The sequence below is a fragment of the Rhinolophus sinicus genome, linkage group LG06 (assembly GCF_036562045.2).
Source record: "Rhinolophus sinicus isolate RSC01 linkage group LG06, ASM3656204v1, whole genome shotgun sequence".
Classification (NCBI taxonomy): domain Eukaryota; kingdom Metazoa; phylum Chordata; class Mammalia; order Chiroptera; family Rhinolophidae; genus Rhinolophus; species Rhinolophus sinicus.
The window spans coordinates 8,029,142-8,045,485 of record NC_133756.1 but is presented as its reverse complement, the minus strand read 5'-3'; the positions used below and the strand labels follow the sequence as shown (position 1 = coordinate 8,045,485).

Here is a 16,344-nt window from a genome sequence, read left to right as displayed (position 1 = left end):
AACAACAGGAGGCACCCACAGGCATAATTACACAGCATCAATTTATTATCATAGCACAATCAACAGACTCACTAAATTATTTCACAGAACCATTTTCTAGGAAGTATTGATCTAGTCACACAAATACTGGAATAGGTGAAATACAAAACACTAGACGTTTTACACTTTTACTTCTCCACAGTTTTGTTTGGTGTAGAGCAAATATTACTTGGCTCTGATGAAGATGGTCACTAATATAATTTTCAAGTTTTTCAATGGGGAATTTCACCCAGACTGGCCGGCCATTCTCAACGTGGAGTCCACAACCCCCTGGGCAGGTTCACACTCACATCAGTGAACAATCTAAAAACCACAGATTAGCTAAATGCCAGTTTTCCTCAAACAAAAAATGAAAGAAAAAACAGACAAGCAGAAGACTTTGCCAGTTAGAACAGTTTCCAACTCAGTTTGTACATCTGGGCATGGATCCCGTGGCCATCACACTCAGAATCAGAGCCCTCAGGAAAACTGGAAGCAAGAACTTCAGAGACAGCAATGTGGGAGGTTTTATGCTCTGAGCTGCTGGGGGACAGCTGACCACGGTCTGCTCTTGGCTGCTCGGCCAGGCAGAGACAAATGGGCAGACTCATTGGGGACCTGGGACATTCTTGTTTATAAACCAGGAAAAGGAAGGGGCCCTAACCAGAGCATGTACATACTTTGGAAAGAAAGCCCTTAGTACAATGTGGGTCAAAGGAAAGCAAAGAGGACTTCGAGCTGCAGAAAATCCTTGTTTAATTTCTCCAGCCCAGGGACACCGTGAAGAAAGTTTCAGGCCTTAGGAAGCTTATCACCTGGACAGATGTAAAAAGCCACGTCCCCCGCCACCCCCCAGCCTAAATGACCATCCACAGGACAGTGGCACAATAGGAAGCGAAAGCCATTGATTTAGGGAAAGTATGTCGAACACAGACGACAAACACAGCTCCACGTGGCTGATACTCTTACTGTGGCACTTGTTTTTTTTACTGTTTCTGATTCACCATGTTTATTTTTCTTCAAATTAAAGACACATTTTGGGTTGCGCAAGAGTATTCTGAGCTTTCCAAGGCAGATGTTTTTAATGCTGATCTGCAGAAATTATGACTCTTGGAATTTAATAACAAAAAGCTTTTTATGCCACTCAGTGGGGGTTTCCTTGAGCCAGAGACCTGCCATCTCTGGCGCATAAGTAGATAGCCAGCCTCGGAAGCCTGATTCCAGTGTGGGCTTGTTTACAAAGGCACAGATAACCACAGATAACACAGGAGCAGCCAACCAGTGTGAGCAATGACACTCAGTATCAATGTCGGTACAAGCACATCTGCGACAGCTGAGAACATACTATAAAAACTAGACAGACTTTGTAAAAAACATATCATCTCTGTACAGTCATTAAACAGATGCCAAGCCAGGTAGCAAGTTGTGGCTGTCGACACAAGGCTGTCCTGGAAATGCCCAAGAAGTGGGCGACTCAGGGGCGGACAGGAGACAAACGGAGGGCAGTGGTGAAGTCAGGATGAGGAAAAGTCTCAAAAGCAGCCTTGCCCCACTTACTAATAATTTAGTAATTATTAGTTTCTGGTCCCAAAATTTAGACCAGTTTAGTTTCTGGTCCCAAAATTTGGAAAATCAAAACCGGCTGAAATTCCCTTGTGAGAGTGGAGGGCGGTGCATGTCACAGGCGGCAGCTTCATCATTCCACGAGGCACAGGACCAGGAAACCCCCGACAGTACTCAGCACCAGGCGGCTGTGTTTCTGATTACACTCAGATGCTGAAGTCTGCGAGAAGGCCAACGTGAAAATCCTGCAACGGGGTGGCCACACGTGTGCCCCCTCCTGTTCACATCCCAGTCAGCCGCGGGCGTCAGTGTGTCCTCAAGCGTGCAGGTGGAGCTAGTGGAAGCAGTGCTTTCGCTCTGGTCGTCACAGGTCAGCGCAGCATCCAGCACTCCAGCCACTTCCAACGAGTCCTCTTTAGTTTTGTTTTGAGGGCACAGAAAGCAGAAAAAGAAAGGGAACAGAAACCCGGGGTAAATCCCAGGAGAAACAGCTTCACAGTGAAGGCGAGCTTGTCATGCAGGTGGCCACACACCTGCCTGTCCTCTGGACACAGGTCAGCTTTGTAATAAGGTTGGTTGTAGTATAAAAGGCTTCATTTTAATCCCTTACTGTGGCAAACTTTTTCAAGTAGACAGAACTTAATGAGACATAATTATTGCTCTCTGTTTCCAAGAGATCTGATCTCCCGAAGAGGCTATTTTTATATTTTCCAGTTGAGAAGCCAACTGGAAAGCAGTGAACCAATGATGAGAGCCAAAGACCTGAACAACAGGGAGGGAAATGAGACTTCAGGCAAGGGGCACCTTACGTCCCCTTTCTCAGCGCACTCAGTTCCAGCAGGCAGGTGGCCAGTCTGCCTTGGTCCACCAAGTGGGGCTGCCCCTGACGCACCCAGAACTTAGCCCAGCAATGGGCAAAGGCCTGGTGGGGAGGGCCTCAGAGACTGGCTGGCGGTGGACATGTCCCCATCAGAAATCCCACCAGGATGGGGGTGAGGGATAACGTGACGAGGTCAGGAGCCTCAGCTGAGCACAGGGCTGCATTACCTGCCCATCCACTCTGCGAGGGGAGCCCGCCGCCAGCCTGTGGGTTCAGAGTGTGACATACATGCTGCATTCCCGATGCCACCTGTGCCTGCATCTCCTTTTTTAAAAACTACACTGTCATTTTCAATGCTACAGTGTAATGGAAATAGTAGACACTCCAAGCATTCCTCCTGCTCTCACCCATTCAGGAGGAAAATCGTAACGTCCTCGCGGTAAGACACAGGCGGTAGGGGACCCCGCCCAGCAGCTGACTCCAGAGCAGACCAGGACAGCATCCTCTGCCTGAGCTCAGCACTGCACATCTGTCCTCAGCCTCCAGGCCAGAGCCCCTCAGGGGGAGGGGGCTTAGTGGGGCAGACACTGAAAGATGCCCCTGCCTTCCTGGAGTGACCCCTCCCTAAGTGGTACCGGCTCTTGGCAGCCCAAGGTGGGGGAGAGGACGCCTTGGGTAGAAGGGCGGGGTGGCAAGACAGGGCCCAACAGGCCACCCTCAGCAGCAGGGGCCCCTTGTTTCTGAGCCCCGTGTGTCAACCCCCACTGGCTGCCTGGCTCTGTGGTCTCTGGACTGGTGAGGCCTCTGTGCCCAGGCAGCGGGCACCTGGCCTCAGTCCCAGCACAGGGTCTCCCCACACACTGAGGAGCGGGTGGTGCCTTCGGGGCCTTCAGTGCTGGTCGGGAAGATGAGTTCTCTCCACTGGCACCGAGCAGACAGCGGCCCACCTTGGCCCCTGGACCCAGCACTGGCTCTACAGTTGTTCCCCGTGGTTGTCACCCACAGAGGAATGGGGGCCTAACTGCAGTCGAACCTTGTGCCCTGCAAGGGCCATGTAGAGGCCGACAGGTCCCGACCCCTCTGATGCGCTCAGCGTGGGGCAGCAGGAGGCGCTATTCACATTTTCACATCACTGGCGATGGCTCAGCTGCAGGCAGCTCTGCCCCAGGAAGCTGGTGTCTGGGGTTCCACTTGAGTTCCCGCTGGTTTTGCCTGAAAACCCCAGAAAGGGGCCAGGAGGGCTGCATGTGCCTGGTCTCCTCACCCCAGTGACCGTGAGGGTGGGAGTTGTCCAGGGGCCGACGGCAGGGATCCCGTGTCAGTGAGGACGGCAGCAGCGGGTGGTACTGGGCGACTGCCAGGCCCCAGAGCTCAGTGGTGTGGCCTGGCCTCCTTGGGGACCTGCAGCTCGGCGCTGTCCTCCGGCGTGCGGCCGGCAGACACGGCCAGGGTCTGCATGGCCTCCCGCTGGTACTGTTTGGCCTTGTTGTAGAGCAGGACACCGGCTGTCACCAGGACGGTGCCCACGGCTGACAGACTGGTGATTTTGTTGCCGAAAATGATGATACTGAGCCAGATGGACAAGGCGTGCTTCGCGGTGCTGGCAACACTGCAAGACGGAGGGGCAGTGATGGCCCGGGCAGGCTCGGGCTGGCGGCCGGCTCCCGGCTCCCCAGCTCCCTGCCTCCCCCGCCCGTGGGTGGCAAGATTTCTATCAGGAAAAGCACCCGGCAGAGATAGCAGAGGGCGCAGCCCCATCCCCACCTTCCAGACGGACGATGAACATGTTCCCTTATTTGCTTCGGCCTGTTTTTGACTGAACCGTTTATAAGTAAATGACAGACAGAAGGACATTTTACCCCTAATCGCTTCAGCTTCTCTCTAACTGAGGGGTGCTTCACGTCCTTGCAGTAGCTTTGTGGCACCTAAGTAGGACAATCCCTCTGTGAAACAGCACTGTACACACCAGGAAAATGGAATTAACGCCAAAGTCACCGACGTGAGCAGTGTCATGTCTAGGGACTACGGGGCATTTAAACTTTCTCTTTTGTACCTCTCTAACTTTTCCAACGTTCTACAGTGAATATTGCTCTCATAATAGAGATTACAATAGGAATTTTTAAAAGAAAGCCATTTTCTTTAACTAGAATTAGTTTCTTGTTTTTTGGATTTTTTTTTTTTTTAGCCATCACTAATGATCACTGAAAAACAACTGTGTGTTGACAGACAATGACCTTGGGAGAATTCAGTGACAGGAGAACATAGAAGTGATGAGTGTTCCCGACAGTCCTGCAGACACTTCCCATTCGGGACCCAGGAGGGTGAGGGCCGGCCAGGCAGTGGTGCCAGTCAGAGCACAGCGCCAAGGGGCCCGCCCAGATGTGGGAACAGCCACCGGCCGGTGTCTGAGCATTTGCTGCAGATGTGCGCCGACTGAAACGAGCAGGCCTGTGAGCTTCCCACCGTGTGAGCCCTGGGGAAGCTGCAGCCGCTGCAGGTGTGGCCCCACGAGGCCTACGGGTGGCACAAAGCAAGCCAGCCTACGCTGCCTTCACTCAGGGACAGTCCCTCGTCTCCAGTGACAGTTGAGAGGTTAAATAAAAAGGCCACTGACTTACACAACGTGATGTGGCCAAAGCTAACTTCACCACGTGGATTTCTAGGTCTGCTGGCGATCAGCTCATGCCTTTCCATTTGTTACTGAAAACGGTCCAGTTTTGAAACTCATCCAGTTATACAAGTGAAAAGCAGTTTGCGAGGCTCAGGGCTGTGCCACCCAGTGTGGGAAGCGAGGACCCGTGTGGCCACACACACCTGGGACTTGGCCTCACCCCCCACCATGTTTCAGGAGCTCTTTCCACCTGCGGCCCACGGCCCGCCCCAGGCAGCAGACAGGCTGTCCCATCATTGCAAAGTTCACGGACAGCTGTTCAGACAGAACAAGACTCAAGCCATTGCAAACAATTCCTACTCTACTAGGAAGCTTTCCAGAGGGCGTCTCCCTACAAATCTCTGTATTTCAGATGGCACCCACGCAAGCAGCCTGCCACCACATCATGTGACCACACTCATCACTATGGTCTTCAATAGAGCACTTTGCACACAAACTCCTCTTGTAAAAACACAAGGCTTCAGGCTTGCTCTGCAAATAGCATGGGCGACTTTGTCTCCTGGGCACTGCTGTCTTACCTGAAAGTCACAGGGGAGATTCTGCCCATAAGCGCATACGCTGTGACGCTCTGCAGGTGGAACAGGACGCCATCCATCAGCAGCAGCAGCACCACATCCTGGGTGTAACTGAAGCTCTTCCCGCTCCTGCCGATCACCGGCAAGTCCTGTGCCAGAACAGAGCGGCCTTTGCATGCCCACCTTCCTCATGCCACCCACCCCGAAAGACAGCGCCACGTGTGCCAGTGACCTGGCAAATGCACCAGCATGGGGGAGTGCCCTGGAAATCGCCTTCTGAGGTGGCAACTGAACGGTACTGATTCTAAACACTGAGATTCTAAACACGCCACACGTGGCCAGCAAGAACGTGACAAGATGTCTGGAAACGCAAATCAAACCAGAGACACCACCTCACCCCCATTAGGGCCCAACGACAAGAAACCCCAGAACCTAACACGTGTTGATGAGGACGTAGAGGATGGAAACCTGCGTGCTGCTGTGGAGATGAAAATCGGTGTAGCCGTGATGGAAAACGGTGTGGAGGCTCCTCAGAGTTAAACACAGAGCGACCGGACGACCCAGCAACCCCACTTCTGGGTGTGTCCCCAAAAGGACTGAAAGCAGGGACCTGCACACCCACATTCACAGCAGCGTAAGTTACTCACAACGGCCCAAACGTGGAAGCAGAACAAGCGTCCACCACGGATGAGTGGACACACACGTGTGGTGTGTTTGCACGTGGGGTATCACTCAGCCTTGACGAGGACGGTGGCCCTGAGCCCGCCGCAGTGTGGGTGGGCCTGGAGGACACTGTGCTCCGTGAACAAGCCAGACACAGAAGGACAGACGCCTATGAGTCCACTCCTATGGGGACCTGGAGAGGCCAGGTTCACAGAGATGGGGAGGCGGCTGCTGGGTGCCAGGCTGGGGGACAGGAGGAGTTCCCACAAATCTGCCACTGGCATAAGGATATTTTGAGCGAGAGGTACTTAGAAGACAGCAGGTGCGGGAAGGGCTCTGACCTCCCTTCTTGCTGGAAAGAGGAGATAAACCCCCTATGGAAGATGCCCTCCTATCCCAGGAGGAAAGGGACATTCTTATCACAAGTCAGGAGTGAGGCCGAGGGCGCTGTGCGAACAGGCCGTGTCAACATGGCTCATCTTCCCTCAGAGCCCCGCTATGCTCGGCGATGTCCCCACAACTGTCTCTCTCTAAGATACAGGAAGTCCTCACTGAACGTCCGTCCTCAAGAGGTTCTGCGACTTTCAGCGAGGCGATGTTCTCTGAGGACTCGCAGTGTGGGCACTCACATTCTGCCACTGCTTCGGGTCTCCATTCCCTCACAAGGGCTCCCGTGCCACGTACACTATGTGCCTCTCCCCTGGTGCTCGTCTGCTGTCACTGTCATTCTCAGGCCCAGCCAGGACCCCAGGAAGGGAGAGGTGAAGTCCTGTCCCCTTGCACGGGGCTGGGAGGCCAGCGTTTAATGGGGACAGGGTTTCAGTTTGAGAGGATGAGAAGGTGCTGGTGACGGACGGTGGTGGTGGCGGCGCCACTGTGCAAATGGTTCAATTACACTCAAAAATGGTCGGAATGGTAAATTTTGTTATGTGCATTTTGCCACAGTAAAAATAATTTTATATATGCATATTCTTCCAATAAACCATTCCAATTCCAGGAATGCAGCCCAAAGAAACTTCCACTGAAGGGGTGACAGAAGTTCCCTGTTATGGTGATGGGACAGGGAAGCTCCCTGCCACCACACAAGACTGGGCCACCCAGACCCACTGTTTCTGTGCAGGTCTGTACCTACATCAGACTAGTGGGGCCACGTGAGTCATTTCTAGCCCCACAGACATGTCTGGGAAGGGGCTCCTCTAGGAGTGGGGCTCAGGGGCTGGGGGACACACCTTGCCTCTTGTTTCATGCATGCCTGCCCTGTTGATTGTCCTACAGTGGGTACATGTCACTTTGAAATTATAAGCAAGCCCAAAACCCTCACACGAAAATTGCTGTGGACTGGCCTCCGGAGGCACGAACCCCTCAGAGACCTGCGTGAGGTCTGGCTTCCCCCTTCTCTCCCTTCTCCGTGGGGACACGTCACAGACAGAATTCAGCAAAGCACAGCAGTGAGCTGGAAAGTTAGCTCTGCCCCCCAGTCACCGAGGATAAATGTGGCTGGGCGCCTAAAACTCACCATGAAGAAGATCCAGGCCGGGACCAGCATGGCCACAGCCGCGGCGCTAGTGTAGAACTGCAGCTCGGCGGCCCTGCAGGGACAGGGGCACCTGAGGCTCCACTCGCAGAGGCCAGGCTTCCACCCAGACGCACAGCGACACCCGCTAAAGGGCCCCAGTGCATAAGACGTCTATGCTTGCAAGACAAGGAGGGCCTGTGTGACAGCCAACCCACATGCCTGGGAGTGGAGGGCAGCCCACCGGCCACTCCTCAGGTGCCTCCATGGGGCACTGCAGACAGTGGGGTTTTCTGCCCAGTTCCAGCAGGGTACTTTAAAGGCCACCTACGCCAAAGTGAGGAAGGCGTCAGGCCCACGGGGCTGCTAAACTGCACGTGGGCAGGACGTCCTCTTGGCACAGGAAGTCACGATACTTACGAGAACCTGTACTTGTCCCCGCTGAGCAGCTTTTTGGAAAAAACATTTTGCAAACTAGAATAAGGAAAGAAAAGGTTACCCATCAGGACAGGACATTAGCACGGAGCCTCCATTAGACGAAGCGCGGGCATCGGTCCCAAGCAGTGAGGACAAAGGCAGCTCGTGGGGGACGGCCACTGGCATCTGCTACGAGCCGGGCCCACACGGGTGCTTTCCAGGCATCCCTTCGCCATGAGGGCATGCCACACCTGCCTCCCTTTTCCGGATGTATGGATGGGCAAACCAAGGCACACGGAGGCTGAGTGATATGCCTGAAGCTGCCCCGCTCTCAGGTGTCAGAGGATCCCAAGTCCCTGCTCTGAGAACTGCACGGAACCCCACCCTGAACCAGGAGCTCCCCTAAATCAGCACCGGTCACGGGCCAGGCACCCAACGCGTGGGAGTGAGTGAACAAAGTAGGAGTTTAAGCCCATGAGGAAAACACGGAGGAAACTCCTGAATGGGAAAGACGAAGTGTGAGAAACACACACACACACACACACACACACACACACACACACAGCCAATGAGAAAGCTGGACCATCCTTGGCCCTGGGGACCAAAGAGGCTGGCACGTCAACTATGACACTGCTCTCTGGGCTCTAGAAGCAGGGGTTGCTTTGTTTTGTGTTAATGCAAAAACCTAGGGGAGGACAACGTCAGGCAGAAACTCTCGCTTGCAACACAATGATAAAGCCGACCAATTGTTCTGGAGACACGGACAGCACAGAGCAAGAGACCTCCGGAGCCCTCCGTCCGCAGGCTCCACCTCCCTTCTAGGGATCTACACTAAGGACAGTCAGAAACTCAGATGGAGGCTCGTGTGAAAAGCTGCCCCTGCAGATTTAGACAGAAGACTTGTCGTGGGAGGAGGTGAAGGGGTGGTCACAGAACTTGGGCTGCGGGAGCGGGCAGTGCAGGAAGCAGGGCTCCCAGGATGGCACGAACGCACCACGCAGGATGCACATTCAATGGCGACATGACTCATGTGATGTGTCTAGGGGCTGCAAGGGCAGAGGCCAACACATCAGTGTTAGCAACGGATTAAAGAAGCTGTGTTATTTGGAACCTCGGTGGTGACAGCAGTGGGAAACGCTCTGGTTCCCGTGTCATTTCCTCTTTTCTAGAAATAGGAGGAACCGGAAGCGACACCCCTGCGAGGCGCAGTGTGGACTTCACCCGGCCATTCCTGGACTGACGCACACAGCCTGGGACGCGCTGTGCATCGCTTTCTTTCACTTCTCTGGCTTATTTTTTGAGAAAAAGCTACTTCATCGGGGCACTTACTGCTTTACTGTTTAGGAAAAGGCAGCATCGGCTGTGCCTGGCTTTGAATTATGGGAAGCAGTTCTGAGTGGCTCTGGACTGAAGGACCGTGAAGGCCAGTGGGCGCTGTCCCAAAGCACAGTGCGTGTCCCCACGCCCTCAGGACTCACCAGTCCATGATGTTGGTGGACAGCGCGGCCGAAAACCCCAGGATGTTGAAGCTCATCTCAGTAGCCGTGCATAGCGCCAGGCCTCCCATGACCGGGACGAGGGAGAGGTTGACCAGCAGCCCTGAAAGGGACACAACACAAGAGCCTGGCTGTGACCAGTCTGTCTGGTCAGAGCTCTGGTGGCATCCTCTCCTCTCAGAAAAGCTGTGGACTTTTCCCTCAAATTCAGAGCCAACACCCATCGGATTCTTTGTGCCGGAGGGAGACACAACAAAGAGCCCGCACCTGCAGGCATCTGTCCCCTCTCCAGGCCAGGCCCCTCGGTGGCTCTGAGGCATGGGCCGAATGCAAGCCTTGTGCCCCGAAACCCGCCTCTCCAAGCACCTGCGACTCCACGAGTTCTCACTTGCAAAGGCAGGAGAGCGAATCTATTAAAGAGGGAAAACTGGGGGTGGGAGTGCAGTTCCATGTCTGGCGTGGGGGGAGGGGCTTCCACGAGGACCCACGCTGAGTTCCCTGCTCCTTGTTTCATTCTGAAATCTAATAAACAACCTTGACGTGAATGGTATGAGGGAAACTTATATTCTCCCTGGAAAGGGCACCAAGCGACCTTTTGAACCTCTGCCTGGATTTCAGGGGCAGCCTCAGGTCTATTTGGAAATTCAAAGTAGATGAAGGTAGAAGCCTTCTGTGTTCAGCAAAAAGGAACAAAAGCACAGCCCTCAGACCATCCACGTCAACCTCACAGGACAGCAGCCATGTTCCCGTCACAGGACAGCGGCCATGTCCCCATCACAGGACAGCGGCCATGTCCCTGTCACAGGACAGTGCCATCCAGAGCGCAGCCCAAGCTCCTCAGGTGAGCTGAGGAGTGCATGTCAGTCACCCAGCAAACCCACGCGGTCGGCATGTCTGCCTCACCCCCCAGAAGGACCAGCTTTCTGGGCTGGGATGTGGTCCAGGGGCAGCTCCCCCACTGGCTCTCACCCCTCACCCACGAGGCTGCTGTGCAGGGAGGGTGCCACTCCTGGGGTCACTTCCCTGGGTGACTGTCGGCACTGAAGTCTTGGCCCCTCAAGTACTGGTACCTTGGTCGTTTTCCAATGCCTCCCAACAGATTTCTTTCTGCTAAATTTCATCACGATTTTCTGTTCTCAGTGACACAGCTTGTTTGCGGCAAGCTTGTACCATAGCTAGCTGGAAGCCCAATCACCGGGTTTCAAAGTCATGACAAATACACCCTTTTCCTGCGGCTGAGCCAGGCCCACTGGGGTCGTGTTGCTCTTCACGCTTCGATTTCACTGTTTTACCATCATGAAAATGTTCACGCAGTCCCAACGACACAGCTGCAAGAAGTCCAGCTGTGTCTCTGTCCCCTCGCCCAGAGGCAGGTATGTGCCTTATTTTGAGATGTAGTCGTTTTCCTAACAAACACATGTGCGTACAATAGCACCCCTAGATAACAGGTTACATGTCACATGGATCAGCCGCACTTCATCTGTCCACCTGGACCAACAGGGGACATGCTGCTTTTTCAAGGGCTGGTTGAAAAACTAGGGCCGTATATGCCGAGTAGATGGAAACAGAGCGCCTGTCCTAACGGCTGGAGAAGTGTGAACGCCCTGATTTGCTGGGCCTTGGGGAAGGTGCAGCGGCACAGCTGAAAGGCAGCAGGGGCCCCACAGCTGCCCTGTCCTCGCCAAGTGCCACCTCGTGCGGGCAAGGAGTTCCATCTTCCTGGCACAAGTGACGGCACCTGCGGTTACTTGCTTATGGCCTTTTCCATCCAACCCTCTGACCTCTGCATGTCCACGCCCCACCAGGCAGCGGTGAAGACACACGCACTGAGGTGAATGTGCCAGCCAACTTGTGACCACTGGAAATGTTGCACGGAAGAGGGAAGGCCCTCGCCAGTGACAGGGAGGCAGGCAAAGGGCAGGCAGGAGGGCAGGCAGAGGGCAGGAGGAGGGCAGGCAGGAGGGCAGGCAGGAGGGCAGGTGGAGGGCAGAAGGAGGGCAGAAGGAGGGCAGGCAGAGGGCAGGCAGGAGGGCAGGCAGAGGGCAGGCAGAGGGCAGGCTGAGGGCAGGCAGGAGGGCAGGCGGAGGGCAGGCAGGAGGGAGGGCAGGCGGAGGGCAGGCAGGAGGGCAGGCAGGAGGGCAGGCAGGAGGGCAGAAGGAGGGCAGGCAGAGGGCAGGCAGAGGGCAGGCAGGAGGGCAGGCAGAGGGCAGGCAGGAGGGCAGGCGGAGGGCAGGCAGGAGGGAGGGCAGGCGGAGGGCAGGCAGAGGGCAGGCAGGAGGGCAGGCAGGAGGGCAGGAGGAGGGCAGGAGGAGGGCAGGCAGGAGGGCAGGCAGGAGGGAGGGCAGGCGGAGGGCAGGAGGAGGGCAGGCAGGAGGGCAGGCAGGAGGGCAGGCGGAGGGCAGGAGGAGGGCAGGCAGGAGGGCAGGCGGAGGGCAGGCAGGAGGGAGGGCAGGTGGAGGGCAGGCGGAGGGCAGGCAGGAGGGCAGGCAGGAGGGCAGGCAGGAGGGCAGGCAGGAGGGCAGGCGGAGGGCAGGCAGGAGGGCAGGCGGAGGGCAGAAGTGACCCGGGGACCCAGAGGAGGAGCGCTCACCCGTGTACTCCCCCAGGATGAGCCGGGACATGATCACAGTGAAAATGGGGGCGGAGCTCTTCACCGTCTCTGCAAATGAAACCGCCACGTTCTTCAGGCTGACCAGACCCAAGACCACTGTTGCAAACCTAGAAATAAGCCCAAAGGACCGTCAGTGTGCATCAGGGCATTTGCAGCTATCCTCCGAGGAGTCAGCCCAAGCCGGTGGGCACACTGACGCCCCCTCCCTCCTGTGACGTCTTAGGTCCGGCCCTCCAGGAATTGGCCAGCCCACCTACAAGGGCTTCAGCTGGGACAGTGTCGCCAGAGCGTCAGCCCCAGGGAGGAGGAGGCTGATTACACTCAAATCATTATCAAATTCATCTTATGGCTGTTCTAGAGGAGTCTGATCAAATGGGTGTGGCACTAAGGTCCATAAACCAAACACATTTGTTGTCCCCAGATCTCAACAGCCCTTATAAAGTTTGCATTGAAAACCTAATCATGACATCAGCCAGCCGACTGCCCACTAGGTGATGGGAAAGGCAGTTGATACACTGAGTCAGACACACAAGCGAGAAGTGGCCTCCTTACCTCATCAGGCCCACGAAGAGCATGGTCATGATGAAGTTGGGTGGGTAAGAAAGCCGGGTTTTGTGCTGATACAAGCAGCATGGAACAAATATTTTCAGGCACCCAATAAATGTGGTGGACAACATCTGCACAGCACCTGAGGATGGAGGCGGGGCCAACCGGGCAGGGATTACTTCCTGCCTCAAGCACAGCAGACCACACACTGGAACATAGCCCAGGGCACAATTACATGTCCCCTCAGCTACCCTCCTCCCTCCCGGGCTGCTGGCTCTTCCTGATACTGACCACAGGGAAAGCTCTGACTCCCGAGCACAGAGGCCCGACCGGCCCTCCACAGGAAGGTGGTCCCCCTCACCTGGGAGATCACACCCCACCTCCGGCCTCACCTGGGAGGTCCTGGCTTACCTAGCATGCTGGGCTCGCCCTCCAGCAGGGACAGGATGTACTTGTTGAGGAAAAGGGTGCAGAAGCTGAGGAAAAACCAAAGCGTGAGGTAGAGCAGAGCCCTCGAGCTCCACACTCCCAGGTCCGACTCGATGACAGTGGTCTCGGTGATGGTGACAGTTAGCACGCGCTCCCCAGGGGTGCTATCACTACTGGTGGAAACAATCTTCTCACGTCGGTGGCCGAACAGAGAGCCCCAGCCAAGGAGCGCCTTTCCCCGGGGCGGCTCCTCGGGGCCTGGGGCCGGCTCTGCCGGGGTCTGGGGTTTTGCTGCGGCCGACATGGTGCCCGTTCTCGTCTGCAAGACGCGCCAGCATGGCCACGCCGCCCTCAGGTGGCAGGACAGACACTGGGACCTGTTGGCATGGCGTCCTGCTAAGAGCAGGGGTGCAGCTGTAACAGAAAAAAAAGGAAACATATTGCTCACGCAACCTTTAATGCCCTTAAAATAACTGGAAATGCAAATGTGGAATTGTGGCCTATCAGTGCGCGTGTTGGCCGCTGCCCTGAAAACGCGTGCTGACCCCTGAGTCCCCACCAGCTCTGGCCGTCTGTCCAGAACGAAACCCCACGCAGGCCTGGCCTCAGTGCCCCGTCCACCGGCTGCTAAGGTGGGATCCAGAGGCCCCTGTCGTCGCTCTAGGACCCCTAGCCCCCAGTCTTGGAGACCCCGCCAGGCTGCTCCTCCTACAGCCAGCAGGTCAGCTCGGCCTAGACCAGGGGTCTTTGCTGCCTGGTGCCTGGAGCTTTCACTGCTCTGCACCTGCCATCTGCTCTGGGACTAGCCATGGCGCCACACCCTGGGCCTGTCCCTTCATGGACTTGGTCCTGTCACGTGTCACACCTGCTGGCTCACCCAGGCTGGAGACCTGTTATCCAGTCTGGAGTTGTTCTTTGCGTGAGGACCGACTTGCTGCTGGCAGACACGCTGAGTTCTTACTCCACCCACCGGGCTTTACATTTCAGCCACCGGATTTTCCACTCATGGATGTTTTGTTTGGTTCCATTTCAAACTGGCCTGTTTTTCTCTCAGCATCTTGCTCTTTCCTTGGCTTCCCATTCCTTCTCGATGCTGCTGACTGCGGTCTCGTAGGTCACATCCGCGGTGGAACCTGACCCCTCATGTTGGCTGAGTGGCCCCGGGCAGTTCCTGGTACACTGTGATCACCTCTGCAGACGCTGGCGTGCAGCCGCACAGGGGCCGAGGGAACGCCTGCCAGGGCTGAGGGCCGCCACCGGCCGGGACCAACTTCACGCTGCTTTCCAGACAAACCCTGCAGCACCCCACGTCCCGCGGCTGTAGTTCGGCCTGTGCCCACATGTCAAGCGATCTAGGGCTTCGCCAGCAGCAGTTTCTCCCACACCACTGCCCACCCTACCTTCCCAGTGACCCCACACCTGAGTCCCCGGGCCCCCCTCGGACCCCCCCCAGCCTCCGACAGCGACTGCTCAGATCCCGGGTCCTTCAGTGTGTGGCATCTGGGGTTTCCTTTCCTTTGGGGGAGCTCAGCCACGCATCTGAAGTGATGCCCATTATATTTCATCCCTCACATGTGCATGTGCGCAGTGGATGCGTTGAGTGTCCAGCTGGCTGCCACCCGAATGGTCCTTGGAGCTCAGGTGGCCACCACTGCTTGTGCCCTCCACCTGCGAGTGCTCAGCGGCCCCTCAGGCAGCCTGACACAGACTGAACTGGTGCCACCACACCTGGCCTGGCCCCCCTGCTCAGCCTGGGCAGCACCAGAGGTGCTGGGAGCCCCTTCCCGCCTTCCCTAGCTCCCCGCGGCCGGTCTGCCCCATCACACCACTAGCTCAGCGCCATCAGCTCCCAACAGCACCCTCATCTCTCCCCATCCACCATGTGCACCCTGAGCCTCAACCCCAGGGCAGCCCCCCAAAATGCACCCCAGACCGTGACGGGGACATGCCACTGCCCAAGGGATAACCACGAGCTCTTCAACCCCGTAGGCCCTGACAGGCCAGGTCTCCATTCAGTGCCCTTCCTTCTTCCTCTTCACCAGTCCAAGCGCACTGTTTTGTTCGCAGTGACGGTGAGCTGAGAGCTGAGCCTCCACGGGCTCCGAGCCCCCTGCAGCCAGGACGCCCCACCCTGAGATGGGAGTGAGGTCTGTGCTCTACCTCCCCTGTCCCCTGTGGGAATTGGCCTGGTGGCATGTGGAGGTCAAATGCAGGAACCAAACCCACTGCTTAGGTGCATGGAGAGCGAGCAGCCCACCCAGGGCCTGGCCCGGCTGTGCCTCCTGGGCTCTTTCCTGCAGGGATCACCCAGCAATCTGGCTGTGGGCCTGCAGCAGCAGCTCTCTGCCCACCAGCCACACGCCTGCCTGCCCCCTCCCAACAGGACAGCACGGCCACCTCCCACGGCCCGGCCTTCTCAGGAAAGCCTCCCTCAGGCCAGATCCTAATTTTGAGGCCCCTCTCTCTCTTCGGGGGCCCTGTCAGGCATGTGTCACCTGTGTCCTACAGCCATCACTGAGCTTCCAATTCCGAGCTTCATCGCAGAGTCAGGAGCTAGTGTTAAGGGAGCCACCTCGGGATCGGCAAAGAACACAGAACAAAGCTCAAGTGGCAGGCCAGGGGACAATCCAATCGCCCTCCATCACATCACAAAACGAAGCTCTGATTCAAACATGCGCATTTCCAGCTCACAGGTGGCCGAGCACCTCCCTTCTCCCCCTGGTTTTCATCTGAGAATCTCACAACATCCAGCAGCCACGGGGCTGCCCCTCTCGCCAAGGTTGATGACGTCACTCCCACCAAGAAGCCCAGTGACCATGGGTGCCGTGAACAGGGACCCAACATGCCCTGGTCACATTTGCTCAGGTCAGAGGTTTAAGGGACAAGAAATCACCGTGTGATAGGGCACATGTTCTCTGTTTTCCTGTGTTCTCTCTAAACAAAGACCTATCACGGGGTTCTAGACGGCCACAGTCTCTCCATCTCCTCGCTAGACAAAAGTCTCACGGATAAACATCCAGACAAGTCCCACTCTGCCGACTGCCCCAGCACGCGCTACGGTCTGTTCACGCATTTCTGTTGG

The 16,344-nt window shown here is 56.3% G+C and overlaps 1 protein-coding gene across 7 annotated transcripts in view; it reads right to left on the bottom strand.

The window, feature by feature from the left end:
- Positions 1–24: 24 nt before the first annotated feature.
- SLC35E2B (solute carrier family 35 member E2B) overlaps positions 25–16,344 on the bottom strand; it is a 26,385-nt gene continuing 10,065 nt past the window's right edge. For 4 of the 7 annotated variants that reach the window (XM_074334279.1, XM_019712037.2, XM_074334280.1 and 1 more), the window contains 8 exons: positions 13,245–13,676; positions 12,840–12,975; positions 12,267–12,394; positions 9,659–9,779; positions 8,184–8,237; positions 7,767–7,839; positions 5,591–5,736; positions 25–4,010 (listed from right to left, as the gene is read on the bottom strand). In XM_074334279.1, coding sequence (XP_074190380.1) covers positions 3,773–4,010; positions 5,591–5,736; positions 7,767–7,839; positions 8,184–8,237; positions 9,659–9,779; positions 12,267–12,394; positions 12,840–12,975; positions 13,245–13,566 — 1,218 coding nt within the window. In that variant the 5' untranslated portion in view covers positions 13,567–13,676 and the 3' untranslated portion in view covers positions 25–3,772. Of the gene's footprint in view, positions 4,011–5,590; positions 5,737–7,766; positions 7,840–8,183; positions 8,238–9,658; positions 9,780–12,266; positions 12,395–12,839; positions 12,976–13,244; positions 13,677–14,139; positions 14,649–16,344 lie in introns of those variants that run through there. The other 3 variants (XR_012497111.1, XM_019712041.2, XM_074334281.1) reach the window with 3 other exon arrangements.